This window comes from Papio anubis, chromosome X, assembly GCF_008728515.1.
Source record: "Papio anubis isolate 15944 chromosome X, Panubis1.0, whole genome shotgun sequence".
Classification (NCBI taxonomy): domain Eukaryota; kingdom Metazoa; phylum Chordata; class Mammalia; order Primates; family Cercopithecidae; genus Papio; species Papio anubis.
In genome coordinates this window covers 130,665,884-130,689,561 of record NC_044996.1, presented here as the reverse complement: position 1 = coordinate 130,689,561, position 23,678 = coordinate 130,665,884, and the positions used below count along the sequence as shown (strand labels likewise).

At 35.5% G+C, this 23,678-nt stretch overlaps 1 protein-coding gene across 2 annotated transcripts in view; it reads left to right on the top strand.

Annotated features, from left to right (window-relative positions):
• MOSPD2 (motile sperm domain containing 2) overlaps window positions 1-23,104 on the top strand; it is a 49,350-nt gene extending 26,246 nt beyond the window's left edge. The window contains exons 6-15 of one of the 2 annotated variants that reach the window (XM_009197230.4): window positions 1,826-1,886; window positions 4,185-4,223; window positions 10,071-10,195; window positions 12,437-12,613; window positions 13,440-13,552; window positions 15,990-16,086; window positions 16,990-17,086; window positions 17,519-17,648; window positions 20,002-20,104; window positions 22,728-23,104. In XM_009197230.4, the coding sequence (XP_009195494.1) occupies window positions 1,826-1,886; window positions 4,185-4,223; window positions 10,071-10,195; window positions 12,437-12,613; window positions 13,440-13,552; window positions 15,990-16,086; window positions 16,990-17,086; window positions 17,519-17,648; window positions 20,002-20,104; window positions 22,728-22,769 (984 nt within the window). In that variant the 3' untranslated portion in view covers window positions 22,770-23,104. Of the gene's footprint in view, window positions 1-1,825; window positions 1,887-4,184; window positions 4,224-10,070; window positions 10,196-12,436; window positions 12,614-13,439; window positions 13,553-15,989; window positions 16,087-16,989; window positions 17,087-17,518; window positions 17,649-20,001; window positions 20,105-21,022; window positions 22,686-22,727 lie in introns of those variants that run through there. The other variant, XM_003917428.4, reaches the window with a different exon arrangement.
• Window positions 23,105-23,678: the final 574 nt, after the last annotated feature.

Here is a 23,678-nt window from a genome sequence, read left to right as displayed (position 1 = left end):
TTATTTTTTCAAGCTACATAATTATCTCACCATCTTTAATTTGTAAATAAGGTGTATTTGCACTGCTAAGAATTTAAGTCATTATTAATGTTTTAAAATACTTGAATCTTGCTGAAGAATTTATTTTTATAAATGACCCTTTCATGATTCACAAAGAATTCAAGTGAGCTTATAAAGATGTCTACAAAATCTCAAGGCAAAAAATAAGAAAATCATTTGCTAGAGTTGGGACACCAGTTTGGCTCTAAGCTTTCAGCTGCCTGGCTGAAAGAAATGTAATCATTTAAAATTATTCAGCAACCATCCTTCACAACCAGTGTCTTAGAAGTATATCCATTCCTAATACTTGAACTAGAAAGTCTTTCATGGGTCCTCAAAAGGACGTTTTACAAGATAATAAATAACAGCCTCGAAAACTTCCTTATATAATGCTGAGCAATAGGGTTGATGGAGCTATTTCTTGTAGTCCCCATTAATAGAATATACCAGTGACATCTTATCATATCCACTTGAATTAGCAGTAACTCACGATTTTACGAAGAAGGATATTCAATTAAATAAATGATAGAAACAAGAATGTTATACCAAGACTATTTAGACAAAAATCTCTGGGGGCCATAAATTATAAACTAGGTAAACGAGGTAACCAAATTTTTATGTAACTGGTTCTTTTCAGCCATTTTCTTTGACTGTTACTTAACTACCAATTATGAAAACTCCATGCACAGTGACTATAATGATTAGTTACAAAGGTATTATTTTATATATATATACACACACACACACAAAGGTATTATTTTATTTATATATATACATATACACACACACACACACACACACACACACACACACACAGGTATTATTATATATATACCCATAACAAATACTTAAGATAGTTAAGGACGCTGACTTTTAGTTTACTGCAATTAAAGATGCTGCAACTAACATTCCAGGGATGAATTTAGAAACTTTCATCTCTAGGACAACCCACCTTTCCAGTAACTGTGATGGATTTCAGTTTGCTTGGTTATTATCTTTCATTCCACAGTCTTTATAAGATGGCCAATCGGAATTAGTGAATCAGTATGTGGCCATGGAGTAAAATGACCCATGGAAATAATAACCTTAATGACCTAATTTACTGTTGCTGTGCTCAAAGCAGTAGAACCAACCAGATAGCTATGTTTGTAGTCTCCCAGAAATCAGAATCAGTGAACAACACTGGAATATAAACTGAAAAACTAATTATAGGTCTCTAAATAAAATGAAAAAAGCCAGAAGTGGAGTAGATACAGCAGGCCAATGTGATTAGATTAAGTATTGTGATAAAAAAAGATTGATAAAACATATTTTATTGACACTGTTATGAGGTATAAAAATTAGGATTAAAAAGCAAATATATGAGAATTTACATACATGTGTATTATCATCCCAAGTAGTCTGATTATAAACTGTTTACTTGTTTCAATAATTCTTTAGTTATTCAACAGATTTTTAGAATTTCTCTGTGGAGATTGCTTTTAGATCCATTTTATGCCCCGTTGCCTTAGCAGCCTGAAGTACGTAACTAGTTTGAGGTAATGTGAATAATTTTAAAACATCACTAAGCATCTGGTTTCTTCAAGTCAGTTTTAGGGCTGATTATTATAAATAGCTTAATGACCTAAAACCTTAATCCTTCAGAATATAGATATTTAGATATGAGCTTACTTTTTAAAGAATTTAATAATTGTCTCATTTGTATTTAATAATTTCTCACCTTTAGAAATGTGCAATTTTAAGTTATCTAATGTGGACAGTCTTAAAGATTTAATCTTTATTTTAGGACATGGACTTTGTACGCTTTATCATCAACTGCTTTAAGGTTTATTACCCTAAATACCTCTGTAAGTAACTTACTCCTTTATAAAAATATAACATATTGAAACTGTAGACAATGTCTGAGAATTGTGGAGCCTTATAGTATTATAGACTTTCATACCTGAAACTTTGTTTTCTGATGAAGAATTTTAAATATGTTCATAGACATTATTCTAACACATACAGAGGACAGTTTTTCATAAGTATTCATTGTCCTTCACAGTTAATTTTAAGAGTTTAAGTTCTAAACCGTATGTATGGCATCCTATAACACACACACCCACTCACACACATAGGTACATAAAAGCATACATTTATTTCAAAATTATCTCATTTTTACTAATATTTCAATTTAGAAATTCATTTCAAGTAGTATTTATTGTATGAAACAGATAAGCAGTACTGATAAAGTACACTGTATGATAAGCAGTATTGATATATAAAGTATACTGTTACCAACTGCTATTTAAAAATTGTCATTAAGAAAATACTTGACTGGAAGGTACAACATTTGAATCTGGCATTTGGAGTTTGTTTTTCGTTGTGACTATTCCATTAATTACCTGAATGAAGAACTCCTAAACCTTATATAGTCCATTTTTTACTTGTTGAATTTGTATGATGGGTTCCCCCTAGGGAAGCCAAGATGCCAACTCACATAAACAGTCAAGTATATTTAACCCCAATGGTTTAAAAGTGAAAAGACAGAAGAGAGGCAACAGGGACATCAGAAAATGGGAATTTACAGATCTGCCTGAGCGTACTCCTAGAAAACAGCAAATTGGGTCTTTTGAGACTCGTGATTCAGGTGACTTTAGCATAAAATCCCTAAATTGTCTTAATTTGGCATATTGATTTTACTGTTGTTAATGAGAAGTGAGGAATAGACAAAAAAGCATAATGGATATCAAGAGTCAGTGCCACCCTAGCTCTATACTCTCATCTTTTCAGAGAGAGTATTCATGAATATTTTTAGGTGAAAAGAATGATCAATAGTGTCCAGTTTGGGGAACCTGTACTATCTTAGGTTCCTTATGGATTTTTCCTGTATCTGGCATGTACCCTGATTCCTTAAGGCCTCCTGAGCAGTGCCAGTCATTGGTCAGTAGGAAATCACTACCCCATAGTTTTAGTTTGTTGCTCTTACGGACAAAATGAAAAAATACCCACTTGATCATTGAAATATCTAAAGGAGTTTGTGAAGAGCCACTTATCAATAGTATAAATATTATTATTACTTTGTAAAATACATCTGAGACTCTTTTGAGAAAACGATTAAAAAGTTAATAGATCTATATAAAGATGAATTATATAGATTCATCTTAATTAACTAGAGATTTTATATACATATATATAATATGTTCTACCTACATAATGTAGCTTTGCAGACATTGAATTTTGTGGAATCTTAATTGATTATTCTTCAAAATCTGTCATGAAGAATAACTATTGTATCTTAAAATCTTGAGTCCGCATTATTTTAAGCATATCCCAGATGAAGACTGCGGTATTAAGCACCAGGGTGCCTCTTCACAGATGCCTTTTTCCTTATATGCACTTTACTTGTCCTACATTAATGCAACAACTCTAGGAGGTTCTCTGCTCAGAAAAGAGTGAAATTACATTTTGATTCCTCTGGAATAGAAGAATGAATTGAATCTCAAAAATCTTCTTTGCAGTTTCTGTTTCTTTCTCACAGTTGTCTCATTTGTTAATAGGGCTGTTTAGTATCTTCAACTCAATGTGTAAATAATACTTCTGTATACTTTGGAATTATTAGCTTCCTGGTGCTCATGATGTAAATTAGAAATAATTTTTGCTTCTGAAAATGTAGTGATGTATTAAAAGGGGAGGGGGCAACTGTGAGACTGGTTTAACAATAGAATCTCTAGAAAATTGTAATTGAAACCATAAATTAGAACTGGAAATGATTTTAAAGTTCAGTGGCCTCAGCGCTACTATGACATGCCACATCCAAAGACTCCATTTATCCACTTAACTGTTTTCTTTTGTACTTCCCTGCAAACAACAAACACAGTGAATGACAAAAGAATAGGCTGTTTACCAGAGGACAATGACAGTGTACTATTGATTTCCCACAAGTCCTCCTCCTGGGCTGGCACCTCACCATTGTGACATGCTAGTTCAGTTCCAGCACCACATGGAATACTATTCATGATACTATACACTTCACTGAATTAGAGCTCAGACAATGAGCTCAGTTTTTACTTACATTTAGATGACCAGTTTTTTCTAGGCCAGTATAAGTGATGTTATTACAGAGGTACTGATTCACATTCAATGAATTTTTTTTCATCTTTCAGCAAAAATAGTGATCTTTGATATGCCTTGGTTAATGAATGGTGAGTATATTTATACTTTCTTAAAACAAAATGTCTAATTTTCTTTGCCAATTTAGCCATATTTCTACAATTGTTTAAAATAATGTTTATATTGTCCTTTGCATGCACTCTTAAGAGACTGAAGCTAGAGCACTCGAAGGCTATTCCTAAGCAAACAGGGCTAAAATTCTATACCCAGGATCTGGGGGCACCCATTAGTCTTCTTTAAAAACAGCCTTGCCAGGCATGGTGTTGCACACCTATAGTCCTAGCTACTCAGGAGGCTGAGCCAGGAGGATCACTTGAGCCCATGAGTTTGAGGCCAGCTTGGGCAACATAATGATACCCTTCTCTTAAAAAAAAAATTAACAACAGCCTCAAAATATTCAACCATTAAGGTAATACTGTAGTCAGAAGCCTGAATTTGACATGCACAGATAAGGTGTGTCACAGAACACAGGCCTTGTCTAGGTTTTCTCATGGGCTTCAGGTGTTGAGAAGGAAGGTGGAATCAGTCTGAAACTCACCCCAAATCACTGTAGTGACATGACCCTTTTGACAGTCATGATATATTTTTTGGTAAATTTTTTTTGAAAAAGCCATTGGTTGATAAACTATCTTGACCAACTTTAAAATTACTATAAATTTAATGTTATTAAATGTTATTAAATGTACATTCTCATTTGTGTTTGCAAAAGTCAGTTGTTACATAGAAAGCAATAGAGAAAATCAACAAATCCAAAACTTGGTTCTTTGAAAACTGCAACACAATTGACAAACCTTTAGCTAATAAAGAAGAAAAGGAAAGACTCAAATTATTAAAATCTGTAGTGAAAGAAGGGACATTACTATTGACCTTAAGGAAATAAAAAGGACTATAGGGGGATACTGTGAATAATTATATGCAAAGAAATTAGGTAACCTACATGAAGTTAACAAATTCTTAGAAAGATACAAACTACTGAAACTAATTCAAGAAGAATCAGAATAGAAATATAAAAAGGAAGTTGAATTAGTAATCAAAAAACCTTTCCACAAAGAAAAGCCCAGGCCCAGATGGCTTCACTGCTAAATTATGTGAAATATTTAAAGAAGAATCAACATGAATCCTTCACAAATTCTTCCAAAATATAGAAGAAGAGGGAATACTTTCCAACTTATTTTATGAGGCAAGTATAACCATAATATCAAACATCACAGGAAAAGAAAACTACAGACTAGTATTCCTTATGAAAATAGATGCAACAGTCCTCAACAAAGTACTAGCAAATTGAATCCAGCAGCATATAAAAAGGATTATACACCATGACTAAGTGGGCTCAACATATCAAAATCAACTAATGTAATCTACCACATTAATATAATGAAGGGGAAAATGATGTGATCATCTCAAGAGACACAGAAAAAGCATTTGACAAAATCTAGTACCCTCTCATGATAAAAGTACTCAACAAACTAGCAACATAAGGTACGAAGAGTTGAAACAACTGCCAAGTTAAACCACAGTAGTCCACACAAGACCACCCCCATTTCTGACACAAACTGCAAGTTCAGGAGGTGCTGAAAATTACCCTTAGGTTTGATAATTCTAGTGAAGGACTCTGAGAACTCACTGAAAACTATTATACTCACAATTATGGTTTATTACAGGGAAAGAATTTAGATTAAGGTCAACCACAGAAAGTAAGGTGTAGGGCAGAGTCCAGGGAAGTACCAAATGTAGAGCATGTTACTTCACTGGCATCAATATGTGGCAGTGTGCATGGAGTATGTCAACCTGGGAAGCTCACCCAAGCCTCAGTGTTCAGAGTTTTTATTGGAACTCCATTATGTAAGCATGATTGATTGCCCATGTGGTTGATCTTAGTCTTCAGTCTCCCCCAAGGTCTACTGATACCGTGTAACCCAAACCCCTACCCTGAATCACATTGTTGGTCTTTCTTCCATGGCCAGCTCCTACCCTAAGTCATATTGTTCCATTGTCACTCAAGGCCCCCAGACGAAGACAATCCTATCAGGCATGAAGATTACCTCTCAGAAGCTGAGGGCAAAGGCCAGACCTCTCTTTGGGTAAGGCTAATCCTTCACAGAAAAGAACTTCCTCTGCCTGTCTATAAAGGGCATATATGAAAAACCTGAATCTATGAAAACCCACAGCTAACATCTTACTTAGCAGGGAAAGAATGGATGCTTTCCCCCTAAGATCAGGAACAAGACAACGCTGTCTGCTCTTACCACTTCTATTAATAAAAGAAGTTCAAGACAAGGACACTGAAAATTACAAAACACCATTTTAGTAAATTCAAGACCTACATAAATAAAAAGACTTCTTGTTCATGGATTGGAAGACTTAATACAGTCTCTCTAAAGTATCCATGGGAGACTGGTTTCAGAACCCTTCCCCCACCACCACCACAGACTCCAAAATCCTTGGATGCTCAAGTCCCTCATATAAAATGGTATAGTATTTGCATGTAACTGACACACATCTTCCTGTATACCTTTTTCCTTTTTTTTTTTAATGAGTCTCATTCTGTCACCTAGGCTGGAGTGCATTAGCACAATCTCAGCTCACTACATCCTCTGCCTCCCAGGTTCAAACGATTCTCCTGCCTCAGCCTCCCAAGTAGCTGGGACCACAGGCACCTACCACCACACCTGGCTAATTTTTATAGTTTTATAGACACAGGGTTTCACCATATTGGCCAGGCTGGTCTAGTCTTGAACTCCTGACCTCAAGTGATCTGCCTGCCCCAGCCTCCCAAAGTGCTGGGATTACAGGCATAAGCCATCACACCTGGCTCCTCCCATATACTTTAAATCATCTTTAGATTATTTATACTCCCTAACACAGTGTGAGTGCTATATAGTTGTTCTACTTTATTGTTTCTCATTTATATTTTTGTCATATTGGTTTTATTTATTTTTTAATATTTTCAATTGTGGTTGGTCAATCAAAAATCCATGGATGTGAAATCTGTGGATATGGAGGGCCGACTGTATTGGTAAGAGGTCAACACTTCCCAAATTGATCTACTGATTCAGTGCAGTCCCTATCAAAAGCCCAGCTGCCTTTTTTTGCAGAAATGGATATGTTTGTCCTAAAATTCATATGAAAATGCAAGAAACCCAGAGTAGTCAAATCTTGAAATAGAAACACAAAGTTGGAGGATTTAACACTTCCTGATTTCAAAATTTACTACAAAGCTACAACAATCAAGACATTGGGCATGTATGGGCATAAGGATAAACATATAGATCAGTGAAATCGAATTGAGGGTCCAGGTATAAACCCTAGTGTTTATTATGGTCAGTTGATTTTTTTTTACAATGGTGCCAAGACAATTCAGTAGAGAAATAAGACTTTTTAAATAAAAGGTGCTAGGACAACTGGGTATGCACATTCAAAGGAATAAAGTTGGACCCTACCTCACATCATATATAAAAATTAACTCAAAATGGATCAGAAACCTAAATGTAAGAGCTAAGTCTCTTAGAAGAAAATATAGGATTAAATCCTTGTGCTTAGATTGGGCAATGGTTTCTTAGATATGACAACAAAAGCACAAGCAACAAAAGAAACAGATAACATTGGACTGCATGAAAATGGAAAACTTGTGCCTTCAAGGACACTATCAAGTAGGTGAAAAGACAATTCTCAGAATGGAAGAAATCATTTACAAACCATACATTTGATAAGGGACTTATTCTAGAATATATAAAAAAACTCTTAGAATGCAACGTTAAAAAGACAAGTGGCCAGGCATGGTGACTCACACCTGTAATCCTAGCACTTTGGGAGGCTGAGGTGGGCAGATCACCTGAAGTCAGGAGTTCGAGACCAGCCTGCCTAACATGGTAAAACCCCGTCTCTACTAAAAATACAAAATTAGCCGAGCATGGTGGCGCAAGCCTGTAATCCCAGCTACTCAGAAAGCTGAGGCAGGAGAATTGCTTGAACCCGGGAGGCAGAGGTTGCAGTGAGCCAAGATTGCACCATTGCACTCCAACCTGGGCGACAAGAGTGAAACTCTCTCTGAAAGAAAAAAAAAAAAAGACAACCCAATTAAAAAATGAGTGAAAGATTTAAATAGATGTTTTTCTAAAGAAGGTAAACAAATGAGCAATAAGCACATAAAGAGATGCTGAGCATCAGTAGTCATTAGAGAAATGCAAGTCAAAACCAAGTGAGGTATGATTTCACACCCACTAGGGTGGCTAGAATCAAAAAGACACAATAACAGGTATTGGCAAGGATGTGGAGAAATTGGAAGCCTCGTAACACTGCTGGTGAGAATGTTAAGATGGTCCGGCCACATCAGAAAACAGTTTGGTAGCTAAACATAGAATTACCATATGACCCAGAATTCCACTCCTTAGTATATGCCCAAGAGAAGTGACAACATATGTCTACAGAAAAACTTGTACACAAATGTTCATGGCAGCATTATTCATAATAACAAAAAGTGGAAACAGCCTAAATATTCATCAGTTGCTGAATGGATAAGCAAATATTGCATATCTATAAAATGGACAATTATTCAGTCATAAGAGGGAATTAAGTACTGATACATGCTACATTATGAATGAACCTTGAAAACATGCCAAGTGAACAAAGCCAGTAGAAAAAGCCACGTTGTATGGTTTCATTTATATAAAATGTCCAAAATAAGCAAATCCATGAAGACAGAAAATAGATTGGTAGTTCCTAAGGACTTGGAGAAGGAGGCATAAAGAGACATTGCTATATGAAGGTTCTTTTTGGTGTGATGAAAATGTTCTAGATTAGATTGTGGTGGTGGTTGCACAATTCTGTGAATATACTAAAAACCATTGACTTGTATATAAAGGGGGGATTTTATGACATGTAAATTATATCAGTAAAGTCATGAAAAATCAGATTTATCAAATAATTAAAGTAGCATAGTTTCAAATATGTCAACTCACATTTTAAATTGAAATTAATGAAAATTTAAATGTTATGTAAAAAACTTATAGTTAGCTAAAATAAAAAGATACTTCTCTAATGTTTATCATGCTATTCTTATTTTCTGTTGTTTTTAATTGACAGTTTTGCAAATTTAATGCAGTATTTCTATTGTAATTTCTTAAAAATGTACTTAGATTGTCACAGTGAAAATTAGGTTTAAAAATTAAGCATAAATAAGAAATTACATGACAAAACAAGATTATAATTACCAAACAGCTGTGTTTGACAACAGAACAGTGCAGTTTGTGCCACTGCACTCCAGCCTGGGTGACAGAGTGAGACTCTGTCTCAAAAAAAATTTTTAAACCAGTTTATTTTTGAGATTCTGTAAGTTCCCCACAATTATATAAACTGCAAGCCTGGGAGAGAGGCAGAGAAGTGTAGGGTTAGAAAGGAAGTCTGGATCCAGCTCACACTCATAATAAGAAGGGCTGTTTCTTTCTTTCTCTCTGACTCGCTGTTTGAGAAGGTTTTTCAGATAGAGAGTTTATGAGAACCATAAGGTAAATGACTCTTTCCATACTATTGTGCAGTTATTTCCTGAATCATATTGCTGTTTGATTCAGTGCCTGGAAATCTAAATAGTTGGGATCATTGATGGATTTGTTCAGAGGCTAAAACCCTGATAAGCTTATTAATGAACATCAGGGTAACTTAATCTTCCTGAATCTTCATAGAACATTTGAAACCCATAAGGGAGAGCCACAATGTAAACGCCTACAGAAATTAGAGAATGTTAATTAAGTACATCACGTAAAGATAAATATTAACAGATTATAGCCCAAACTGATTTCAGAAGACCTGGGTTAGCATTTATGGTAAATTAATTGAGAATAGGAATGAAGATAATTTTAATGAAGTGACTGGTTTTTCTTCAGCTGCTTTCAAAATTGTGAAAACCTGGCTTGGTCCAGAAGCAGTGAGCTTGTTGAAGTTTACAAGCAAAAATGAAGTTCAGGACTATGTCAGTGTAGAATACCTGCCTCCCCACATGGGTGGAACTGTAAGTATAATATTTGAAACTTGTTTATAAAACTATACTGGATAATGACACATTAGGCTGTATACTTTCCTCAAGGAAAAAAGAAAAGTAGTATCATAATATACAAAGAAGTATCACAGATACCCTCAAAATAGCAAGTAGTGTTACACACATTTTTAAAGTTTTAAAGTTGTTGATTTTTTATTTTTTAATAGGTAATATATTTATGTGGTTCTAAACTGAAGAATATTCAGAAGAATAATGAGAAATAAGTCTTCAGTAAAAATACCTCCTCCTACTTCTATTTCCAATCACCATATTCCCTCCCCAGCTGAATTTCTTATATTAATTTGCAGGGATATGTATTACCTATATAAACAAGTATAGTATATAATTCTTCCTCCCTCTCATCTCTTCTAAACAGTTAGTGCATATGTGCTACTGTGCATCCTGCTTTTCTCTTCACAGCATGTCTTATACCAAATCAGTATGTAGCAGGCTCTCATACTCGTTTCTGGCTACATGGCATTCTACTATCTAGACATAAGTTAGTGAATTTCCTCTTGATGTGTCTTCAGTGTGCTTCCAATTGTTTGCTGTTCAACAATCTTTTTAGTTAAAAAGATACTGTTAAGCATATACTGTCAAGATTTTTTTGAGCTGATTTTTACTACTTATAAAAAAACTGTACAACTTATGGACTTGGTATGCTTTGGGTTAACTTGATAATATTTCACTTATTTGATTTTTTGCAATCTTTTTTTTATACTGCCTGCCTGGCAAAATTGTGTTCAATCAGAACTAGCAAGAGGAATAGTTTTGATACGTCCTTCTGTTTATTGTCTTTGATTAGAAAAGACCTGAACCAGTATTTTTAATTTGAAGTCCGCTTCTTTCTTATTCTAAGGCTTTATTTCACATTTTCACCTAGAAAAACCAAATACACTTCATTTCAGGTGCTATGCTTGATTTAAAATGTGATTTTGTTTATTTTTAATAACTTGCTCATAAAATTGTTGTATCTTAAATAATTATAATTAATATAATTCATAACATTTTAAATTATATTAATTTTATGTATAGAAAAGGTTATTTTATTTTCCCTCTCTGTTCTTAGTGATATATTTCTTCAGAATTACAGTCAAACTTATAGCAGGACTATTTTTTAACATTAATTTTTAAGTATTTTTTTTTCAAAAAGTAATACATATACATGATTTTTTAATAAAGTAAACACAGTACCAGAGATTGAAAAGTGTAACAGTACCATGAAAACTACATCTCCCTTCCCAGGTCCTTGCCCACTGCCACTCCCTAGAGGCAGTCACCATTAAGTTTTCTATCCCTCTGGAGTTATCTATTACAGTTTTTTACACAAATGGTCACATACCATATATATTGTCCAGTTGTGCTTTTTTCACATCTTTTATTTTGCAGGTTATACCATATTGATTCACAGAGGTCTATCTCATTTTTAAACCATTCCAAAATATTCCATTGTGTGGATGGATATAACATAATTTATTTAATCACTCCTCTTTTAAAAGACTGCAGTGATAATTGTATTCTAATTTTTTGCCATTACTAGTTTTGCTGCAGTGAATATCCTTGTAATAACACTTGATGTATGGGTGCAGCAAGAATGCATACAGAATAAACTCCTAGAAAAAAAATCAGTGGGTATAGTTTTTAATTTTGATAGCTGTTGCCACATTTCCTCTAAAGAGATTGTGCCTGTTTACCAATAATGTATGAGAATTCTTGAACCACCTCCTTGCCAGCATCGCAAATTCTTATTTTTGTAATCATTGCCAGTCTCGGGTAAAAAATATTTCATTGTCATTTTAATTTGCATTTCTTTAATTATAAGTGATGTTGAAAACTTCTTTATGATTCAAAAGACAGTTTTCATTCTTTTTCAGTGTATTCTATATCCCTCTTTTGTATTGTTACAGAACTTATATGGTTCTTAAAAACACACACACACACAACATATACATTTAAAGCTTTTATCCATCTGAAATTCTTTTTGGTGTAGAGAACAAGCTAGAGATCCAAGGTGATTCTGTATAGATGGCTAGCCAGTTGTCCCACACCACTTATTGCTGCTTTTCTTTCTGGTTTGAAATACTTCCTTTATTTTAAATTTCGTGATCTAATTAAGTCTATTTTCTTGGCCAAAGTAATGAACTGTAAATCTACGAAGAGAATTATTTCTCCACCCACCATTTAGTAGGCTCATGTGAAATTATTTTCTTTTAGGATCCTTTCAAGTATAGCTATCCACCACTAGTAGATGATGACTTCCAGACCCCATTGTGTGAGAATGGGCCTATTACCAGTGAGGATGAAACTTCAAGTAAAGAGGACATAGAAAGTGATGGCAAAGAAACATTGGAAACAATTTCTAACGAAGAACAAACACCTCTTGTTAAAAAGGTAACTTTATAAATAAAATGAAACTGAATCACAAGTTACGGTCTATCCCCAATTCTGCCACTAGCCAGCTATGTGATTTTGGGTAATTCACTTAACCTGCTACCCTTCCACATTTTTGTGTGTAAAAAGAAAGAGAAAGGATGGGATTAGCTAACCAGAAGCACCACTTTAGTGTATTTAAGGCTGATTCCAGGCCAGAGCCTGTGTCTTATACCTATAATCCCAAGCACTTTCTGAGGCTAAGGTGGAAGGATCGCTTGAGCACGGGAGTTTGAGACCAGCCCGAGCAACATAGGGAGGCCCTGTCTCTACAAAAAATAAAAAATTATCCAGATGTGATAGTGCACACCTGTCGTTCCCAGCTACTCTGGAGGCTAAGTTGGGAAGATCGCTTGAGCCCAGGAGGTCGAGGCTGTAGTGAGCCATGATTGTGCCACTGCACTCTGACCTGGGTGACAGAGTGAGACTTTGTCTCAAAATAAAATAAAGGCTGATTCCATGCTTTTGTATAAAGACTAGCAAAACACATCTAGAAGTAATTGTTTTATCTAAATTTTTTTTATTTGTCTAAAAGTAATGAATTTACAACTTTGATTTAGTTCCTTTCTCTAATTTTTAAAAGAGCACTTAGTAGTTGTCACTCTTTTTACAGGTAATCAGGAACTTGATAGATGGATAAATACAATGTTATATTTTAGAAAAATTTAAAGACTCTTAAGGGAAGGGCCATGTTGTATTTTCTACAGTAACCTATGTAGGCACTAAAATAGATGTTAATGGTCATGTTAATATATGCTAAATAGTTATCCTTTTTTTTTGTCTTTAGATTAACCCAACCGAATCTACTTCCAAAGCAGAAGAAAATGAAAAAGTTGATTCAAAAATGAAAGCTTTCAAGAAACCATTGAGTGTGTTTAAAGGCCCCTTACTACACATCAGGTAATCGCCAAATATTTTATTAGCTATAATTTTATAACGTATCTTGATCACCTTGAGGGAGCCACAAAATTAAGAAAACTTCTCTTTGGTTTTTGAAACTGTAGAAATATAAAACCAAGAGTTATCTGAAAATTACCTTGGTTTCCAGACATAGTGGATATTTTTAGCTACCTTTCTTTTACTATGTCGAGTGTCTTTAAAGGGCTCTCATCACATATCAGATAACAAAAGTAAATATTTATATATTAGTCAATCTGAATGGCAGTAGTTTCCTCACATTACTGATACTATTAGACTTGCCCAAGTTCGGGAATGCCAGAAATGACACGAAGGATTTGTTGATTTTACTTTCCAAAAGCCAAAGATGAACTAGAAAAATAGGTTTGTGACTGAAGCCAAACTTCAGGACCTCTCCGTTTTTCTGCTAGGTTATTTGATTCAAAAGATTCCAGGTTTCTTTCAGCATTGTATAAAGTGTATAAAGACCTTTTTCTCACTGATGTTTTTGGTTGGTAAATATATTTTGCCTTACGTTAAATTGCTACACCAACTTTATGATCTCATGTAGCATTTTCTGTCCCTTTACTTGAAACCTTTCTATATAGCTGCTTTATGTGTGTCTCGTATGAACAATACAGCCAGACTTCTAAAAAATCTAATCTGACATTCTCTAATTGATAATATTAGTTTGTTTACATGTATTTTGATTACTGTTATATTTGGATTTATCTCTGCCATCTGTGTGTATGAAAGCCAACAAACAAGAGAGACAGATGCACATGCATTTTCTATTTTTCATGGTTTTTCTTTCCCATTTTCTCCCTTCGTAGTTTATCTTTTCTGTTCGTTTACTTGTTCTCTTTTTTCTCCCTACTTATTTGGAAGTTACACATTCTGTTTTCACTGGAAGCCTGTCACATCATAGGTCCTTGCCTGTAATTGTAGAGGTATGACAGGAAAAGCAGGCTAGGGAGAAAGCCAGACAGCTTCTCAACTGCATATCAGGCTCTGCTCCTCCCTTCCTCCGCCCCCGGTGAAGTCCCACAGCTGCTCCTACACGTACACAAGGACCTAACCAACCTCTCTCTTCCTGGAACTGCTCACAGTTTTGTGCTGGTTACTAAGAACAATGAGATCCATAACCTTGTGTTTTTCTATGACTTACTTAAGATTGGGTTCTAAAAGGAAGCCAGCAACCATGTAAATTTACCACCTTGTCCAAAACTAGGCAAAGCCCTCCTGGGAGAGCTCATTCTTAAAAACATGTGTTAGTTAGATTAAAAAACACCCCCAAGGTACAGACATTCCTGATATAAAATTAACCTATTTAAAGATGTATCTCAAAATCAAGGGCTCGCTGAAAATCCACTTTAAATTATTCACCTTTTTATATAAAACAAAAACACTATTCTTCCCATCGTTTTGAGCCACCTGATACAATTTGGATAGTGTAATTAAACTACACAAACTTTGCTTGAATTGTTTTAAAAATTTTTTTTTTTTTTTTTTTGAGACGGAGTCTCGCCTGCTCACCCAGGCTGGAGGTGGCCGGATCTCAGCTCTCACTGCAAGCCTCGGGCCCCGGTTCCCCGGCCATTCTCCTGCCTCAGCCTCCCCGAAAGTAGCTGGGACCACAGGCGCCAAGCACTGGGCCGCTAATTTTTTTTTTGTGTTTTTAGTAGAGACGGGGTTTCTCACCAAGCAGTTAGCCAGGATGGTCTCGATCTCCTGACCTTGTGATCCACTCGCCCGCCTCCCAAAGTGCTGGGACAGGCTTGAGCCACCACCGCCTGTTTTAAAAATATTTTAGGTCATAGGCATTACAATGGAAAGTAATAGTAAAATTTAAATTTTGAAGCTCACTGATTTTACTGTTTAATAAGTTCTTCCTACAGCTCCCATCCCAAATTTACTTTTATGTTTATTTCTCTCCTTCCCTATTACTTAGAAAAGCTGCTATATAGTAAGAAATTATTCTGTTAAATACATTCCTAATCATCTTTCTTTTTAAGTTATGCTCTTTCCTGTTGGTGTATAGAAATATGCCTTATTCTAATTATTTGTAATTAGGTAAAGTTGAAGCAGCAATATCTTCTTTGCTTTATTATCTATAACCTTCCAAATAGTTTAAATCAGTGCACCTTAAGATAGTGCTGATTATAGGATTAATCAGAGCCTTCGTCATTCTCTCTTCTGTTCTTCCTGGTTTGCTTTTGATCTTGGGGAAAACCATAGGACTTTTTAAATAGTGTGCATTGAATCAGTAAGATTAAAATACAAAATTGTATTGGGTAATTGTTTTGTAAGTCTTTTTTGGTGAAATGCCTTTATACAAATGAGCCTAAAATATTAACTAAATATTTTTTCCTCAGGCTAATGATTAGATTGTCATTTGTTCTGATTATTACAAATGTTGTATGTTTTTGTCACTCCCTAGCCCAGCAGAAGAACTGTATTTTGGAAATACAGAATCCGGAGAGAAGAAAACTTTAATAGTGTTGACAAATGTAACTAAAAATATAGTGGCATTTAAGGTAAATATCTCAAAGATACAATAAATTATGTTTGAGAATTTGACATGGAAAGTGATTTTAGACATGTTCTAATTGGAAGATTGAAAAATTTGAACTTGTACAGTGTTTTAATTTATGACAATTTTTAGGTATGTAGTACTCCCTTCTGGTTCTAACCAAGTGGCATAGCTTATCAAAAAATGTTCCCTGAGCTCTGTATCTGAATTTTTATGTGCAGTAATAGGTTAATGTCTAAGTTAATACAAGGGTTTAATGTTTGTTGTAAATAACAACCCAAGAAAAATTACTCTTTACTATGTGAATAATTTAATTTATAATAACAGTGAAACATAAAACTATAAAATTGATAGTGCATTTTCCCCAAGTGTGGTATATTCTGGAGTGTAGTTTATATCGGATATTAACCTGATACTGAGCATTAAGTGTAAGAAGACTGAGTCCGTCTCTACCCCATATTGTAGGTTTTCCTGCCTTAAATCTTCTGTTTAATTTAGACGTAACCACCAGGATGTTCCTGATGTGCTTTGATTATCTACTGTTTTTTAATTTCTGAACACCATTGTATTAATTACATGCAATCTAATGTGCATTGTTTTTGTGAATTTATGTCATTAAATTCAGGCAATTAACAGGATAAATATTTAACAGATGGATTGTTTTATTTAAGAGGGAGTCTGAATGACAATTTGACTTACAAGTATCTTTTTAGATAGGTCGAGATGCTTTCTTCCTGTTAGTGGGGAAAAAAATCTATTCTATGCATAACCATCACTGTTACTTTGTAAACTCTTTGTTATTGATTATTCACTGCTAATTTTTTTTTTTTAAAAAGTCATTCTTAAGCCATTTCCCCCCCCAAAAAAAGCACAAAGGATGTTATGTGACTATTGTGTTTATAAACAGGTGAGAACAACAGCTCCAGAAAAATACAGAGTCAAGCCAAGCAATAGCAGCTGTGACCCGGGCGCATCAGTGGATATAGTTGTGTCTCCCCATGGGGGTGAGTTGTCACTTAGTAGCCACAGCAGGTGTTGAGTGTGGCCCAGTGGGGACCTGGAGAGGCTGGGCTCTGGGTCAGCAGAGATGTCGGGCTAGAATCTAGAAATTAGCGGATTATCACGAGTCACCTCACCTCACTGTAGACATCGGTTTTCCCACATGTGAAATGGGATGGTCAAGGAGGTCTCTAAAGCCCTTTCCAGCATTAAAATGTAATTGTTTCTAACAAGTAAAATTGTTTAAACTGACAGCAATTGAAATTGAATTTCAAAGGAGAAATTCCTCACTTTTAGAACTTTTTCCTTTTTAAAGATATTTCCATTTTCTTCTTTTTCCTTAATGTTAAGTTCCAGAATAATACTTTAAACCACATGCATATGCAACCCCTTTGAAGGTTCCTGTTTATATGCTGAATTACCCTTTTGGAATGCAGGTTTAACGGTCTCTGCCCAAGACCGTTTTCTGATAATGGCTGCAGAAATGGAACAGTCATCTGGCACAGGCCCAGCAGAATTAACTCAGTTTTGGAAAGAAGTTCCCAGAAACAAAGTGATGGAACATAGGTAAGCTTTTTCCTCACATTCTTCTCAAATGTAGTGGGAAGAATCAGAAAGAGAAAAGTGCCTCCTTGGACCAGGTGGCCTCCCTTTCTTCTTACATCTGCTGGGTGCCCTGCAAGGCTCTGGGGATGCCCAGATGAAAGAGACCTGGTGTTGCTCAAGGAGGTCACTAGTAGCAGAAACTCACTTGCAGGTCAGTGCAAGAGTCTGGATCTGTCCAGATCACAAACACAGATTGTCTCAGCAGTTCTCCCTGTAGGAACGCTCACCTTACATACTAGAATGTTTTTACAGCATTGTTTGTAATAGTGAAAAACTGGAAAGAAAGAATCTAAATGGTAACCAGTAAAGCAATAGTGAGATACGTTTGAGTATATCCACACTAAAGCGTGCTGCAACCACTCAAAAAGGTACAGCAAGTCTATTTGTTCTGACATGGAAAAACATCTGTAATATATTTTAGAAAACAAATCTAGTGAGAAAAATTGGTTATGGACATTATCCTACTTAAGAGGGGGGAAAACTTGTGTATATAGATATATACGTGTATGTGCATGTATATAGATATATCAGGTTGTGACAAATTTCTTGAAAAGATGCATAGAAAAGGAGAATAGAAAAGACTGTATTGTAGTTTTATTTTGCTTTTTTTTTTAATTGGAATTGTGGTTTATTGGAGTGTTCCCATTTTTCCCCCCAGGGGACATCTGTCAATGTCTGGAGACACTTTTGGTTATCACAACTGGGTGATGGGGTACAATGGGCATCTAATGGGGGCAGCATAGGGATGCTGCTAAACCACTAGCAGTACACAGGACAGCCCCATCCCCCAAAAATGATCTGGCTCCAAATGTCCATAGTGCCAAGGTTGAGAAATCTTGCTTTATAGGGTAGTTAAGGATGGCCATTCCAATGACATTAGAGTAGGCCCTGAAGCAAGCCACATAGATAACTGGACAGAGACCTTTCCAGACAGAACAACAAATGCAAAAGGAGTGTGCTTGGCCTTTGGGAGGAACAACAAGGAAGTCACTGTCTCATGACTCCAGTAAGGGAGGAGCATGGTGAGAGATGGGGGCAGAGATAGTAGGATATCAGATCGTCCCTATGGTGAGGACTTCTGAGTGAGAGGAATAACTATTAGGCGGTGCTAAGCAGAGCCATAAGGTGATACGGGCTTTTTTTTTTTAAAGGATTCTTCTGGGTACTGCGTAGAAACTAGACGGTGGGCAGTGATACCAAGTTCCCACTAAAATGGAATTTGCTATATGCCAGCACTGTTCTAGATGCTTTAGACATACTGATTCATTCAGTCATGAAGACAGCCCTGTGAGGGAGGAAGGCATTTTTCCTACTTTATAGAGGAGAAGCTGGGAAACCTGATAATGGCTATGGTTGAATGAAATCTTCAGGGCTGGGCACAGTGGCTCACACCTGTAATCCCAACACTTTGAGAGGCTGAGGTGGGAGGATTGCTTGAGCCCAGGAGTCTAAGACCAGCCTGGGCAACATAGGGAAACCTCCTCTCTACAAAAACTCAAAAGCTTAGCTGAGAGATCATGAAAATAGATTATGAACAGTGAAATTCCTGAGACGGCTGAAAGTGTGTGGGGGACCAAAGCAGGGGAGATTAGCCTTGGTCCAGAGGAGGGAGAAGCAAATGGAGTCAGCAGCCTGCCTTGTTTTTACATGTAATATTTAAATTTTCAAATTCTATTACAGGAGGGCCTACTTTCTGTTTTTATCAAGAGTTTTTCTTTTGTTCAAAGACATGGTTATGGGAATGTTTTGAAAGGGTAAGAAACACTGGTATAAAAGGTGTTGTAGATTAATTTGAAGTTCTTATGAAACAGTCTCTCAAAATGAAGGGTTATTTTTGGTTTTGTTATGTTCGAGTTGCTTTGTTTTCTTTGTTTTTTGCTGTACCAATTACTGATGGTTTGCTTTTCTATAACTGTGAGAGGAGATCACTGTTCTGCAGAAAGTGGGAGGGAGGCTTGGTGGTGGGGTACTGAAGCTCAAGGACGGTACCTTTCTCCTATCTAGAAAGGGTGATTTCCTTCAAATCATAAGATATTTTGATGAATTCTACTGAATACCATATAAAAACTTTCATTTGAATTTTACTGAATGGTATCTGCCATATGTTGTGTTCCTTATATGTACATTAATTAACGAAGCTGGAAGATACATATACACAGAGCAGCTGTCTTAGGTGAACCTGGGGAAGAGGAATGAGGGTTTTCACCTCTGTTACATAGTCTTCTGTATTTAGCTGTTTTCATTTTATATTTTACTTTTATAAGAAAATTCATTAACATTTTTAAGAAGTTACGTTTTCTTTGGATTTTCATAGGTTAAGATGCCATACTGTTGAAAGCAGTAAACCAAACACTCTTACGTTAAAAGACAATGCTTTCAACATGTCAGATAAAACCAGTGAAGATATATGTCTACAGGTAAGTATACTTTCTTCCTACCCAAACAAAGTTATTAATGCTGATCAACATTAGAAATCCCTTTTTTTCTCACGGACATAAGGAAAAACCTTTGGCATAGACACAACAGAAATACTGTCTTCTTTGTGAAGAGATGCCAAATCAGAAATGGTAGGCAGGCCAGGTGCAGTGCTGCCTGTAATCCCAGCACTTTGGTAGGCCAAGGCAGGAGGATCACTTGAGCCCAGGAGTTTGAGGCCAGTCTGGGCAATATAGCGAGACCCTGTCTCTACAAAAAAACTGAAAATTAACCAGGTGTGGTGGCACACATCTATAGTCCCAGCTACTAGGGAGTCTGAGGCAGGAGGATTGCTTGAGCCTGGGAGGTCAAGGCTGCAGTGAGCCGTGATCATGCCACTGCCCTCCAGTCTGGGCAACAGAACAAGACCGTTTCTCAATAAAAAAAAAAAAAAAAAGAAAAGAAAAGAAATGGTGTAAGTAATGAGTTATTTTTGGAGATCTATTAACCATTTGAAAGCTTTGGCCATTTTTAGCAAAGCACAAGGTGCTTTGGGGAGTATCAAATAATTCAGTCTTGCAGAAAAAAAAGTACCAAGTAGTGCATTTAAATTTGAAAGAGACAGAGGGGCTCTCCGAGTAGCTGAAGGCTACTTAAGGGTTTCTGTACCTCCAGGAACTGACTGCTCTGCTCCTGTCTCAGCTAGAAATGTAGACCTCTCAAAATGAGAATAAGCATAGACATATCTGTCCACCAAACAAATCTAATGCCCTGTTGCACTTCCACCTCCTTCCACCAGCCTTACAGAGTAGTGGGCCCCATCCTTTCAGTGTTTGGATTTCTAGTATTCCTGTTTGTCGTGCCCATGATTAATGACTGTTTTATTGATATAAATCTTTCATCCCTTTTTCCCTCTTCAGCTCAGTCATTTACTAGAAAGCAATAGGAAGCTTGAAGACCAAGTTCAGCGTTGTATCTGGTTCCAGCAGCTGCTGCTTTCCTTAACAATGCTCTTGCTTGCTTTTGTCACCTCTTTCTTCTATTTATTGTACAGTTAAAGAAGTGGTGCCGAATAGGAACCACGGCTCCTTCGTCCATTAGTTGGAAAAAGTAACAGACCTAAAACTCTACCAAGCTACTAAAAACATTGCACATCTGTGCTTCCTAAAAGGAAATATGCAGCACTTAGAGGGGAACACATACATGTCTTGAAAATAAACTGCTAGAATAAAGAAATGCTGGAGAAATTGATTATAAGAGACTATAGCTATTTAGTAAAGTAAGTAAAGGCATATCCATTGTGTAAATTAATAGTTTAAATATAATTTATTTTTTCCTTTTGATCTGAATACTTTTAAAGCTTAAGTTTTATCGTGTAAATACATTAGCTAAACTGAAAAGTATAAGTAACATGCTTTGTTGCAGCCAAAAAATGTAATCTGCTTTTTTATGACAGAATTATTATAGCTGAGCTGACTTACTAGCTTTTCTATACTATGTATATAGAAGAACATGTATATTGAGAAAGAAAACATACTTATATAGAGGAATTTATGTAACCATGACTTTGTAATGTTGAGAATTCCTCCCAGGTGATGGTCAATATTCTTTTGGAATGTAAACCGATTTAATGCCAAACCACCTTAACCCTTGTTTCTCAGTGTTCCTTAACAGCCTGCCTTTTATTAATCTCAGACTTTTTTATGAACACTCTCATTTCAGTAGAATTTGGAAAACTAAGCGTGGTTGGAATTTCTTTGAATTCTGTTAGTAATGCCCAAAAGAAAAGTCTCAAGCAGTCCCCCTATCCAGTCATTTTTATGGAGTTTCATGTTGTCCACTACAGCTGGACACTGAACTTTTTGCCTAATTTATTAAAAAGGCCTGACCTTCTGTTGTCCCATCTTCACCCCCATTCCAGAGCAGAGGAGTCTCTGTGGACCATGAATTGCACTGTCTCCCTCCTCATTTCTAAATGAAAGGTGTTAGATATAAATGTTTTGAAAAGTTAGTTGTATGAGATGCTAAGCAGGATAATAAATTTAGATTTTAAAATGTTCCTTGTTAAAGTCAGTCCATGACAAGGAAATTTACAAAATACTAGAGTATCTAGAAGGGTGAAAAGAAAAAAATAAAAAGAAACATAGATGCCCAGGTGTCAGCTCTCCATTTAAAAAATGAAAAATGTAACTCACGATGATCTGTGAAACCTTCAAACTAGGACCAATTGACTTACTTGATATTCTGCCTTTGATATGGTAGTACCCACCCGGTATTCCTAAAATCCTAACAAGATACACCTTGCAGTAGCAGAGGCGATGAAATTAGTTTGTTTTCTCATTAATATGGCCAGTTTGGGTCTATGTTGCTTCACATGTACATCTGCTTTATTTGAAAGAAAAAACAGTCTGTCTGTAAAATGTTGAGTTTTGATTGAGCCATGTTTAGAGATTTTATTACTATTCTGAAGGGTAGTGTTGTTGGCTTTCATCTTCAAGAAGTTGATTCCAAAATTGAGTTATGAAGAATGATATAACAGAATTCCTTCAAAATTGGCCTAGAAAATAAAACCTTAAAAGGACACTGGTGTGCTACTTTGTCTTAATTTGGGCTTTTCTGTTTCAGTTTGCCACCTCCAGCTGTGAAACGGACTGCAGTCCACCCTAAGTACTGTGCACAGTATCTCCCTGTATGTGTGCACAGTGGCTTCCCCTTACATGGTAGATTTTTGGCCTTAATATAATCTAATCCCAAAGTAGTTGTGTATGTTTTCTGTTCCTTGGCAAATAAATGAGGAAATAATTAGCCAAGATTGAAAATGTATTGTCCTAACGGTGTCCCTTTAATGTTTCATATGAAAAATTATGTTGACCCACTAAAATATCCTTGCTCAATGTCTGGTCAGTTGAATTTAATAACATATCCTGTTAATGTTTGTGTATCTATTAAATGTGACTAAGCAGGATTACTGAAAATTAACTATAAAATCAAAGGCATCTAAACGTTTGTACTTGTCTTGATTAATCATATATTTACACTTGATTTTATTGTCTTCATTTGTTTTTATTTAATCATAATTGCATGATTATTTTTGGTACTCTAATCAGTCATTTTATTTTTAATCATGTCATTACCTATTCATGACCAAATTACCAAGGAACCAACATTTAGATTTAGATACTTGTTTTCACTTAGGAATGGAAATTAATCGATTTTCCATGGAAGCACTAGTGAAATATCATTACCTTGATCTGCAAGTAGCCTGAAAATGCGATTGCTGGTAAACCTGGCCTCAAATTTCATACTACCATAACTGTTTTTATATATCGCCACTAATTTTGACTGGATTTAATAGCACTTTATTGTACAACTACAAAAAAATATATTCCTAGAATTGTTGCCAGTGTAATTTCTCTAATGTTCTGGTGCTTTTCATATATTTTCAGTATTTTTATTACTATATTGGTATTTTCTTTGTATAAATTGATTAAAAGAACATGTTTTCTATTTTAATATGTTTTAGAAAAATAATTACATTTATGAAATAAATATCATCAGGAAAAAAAACCTCTGGTC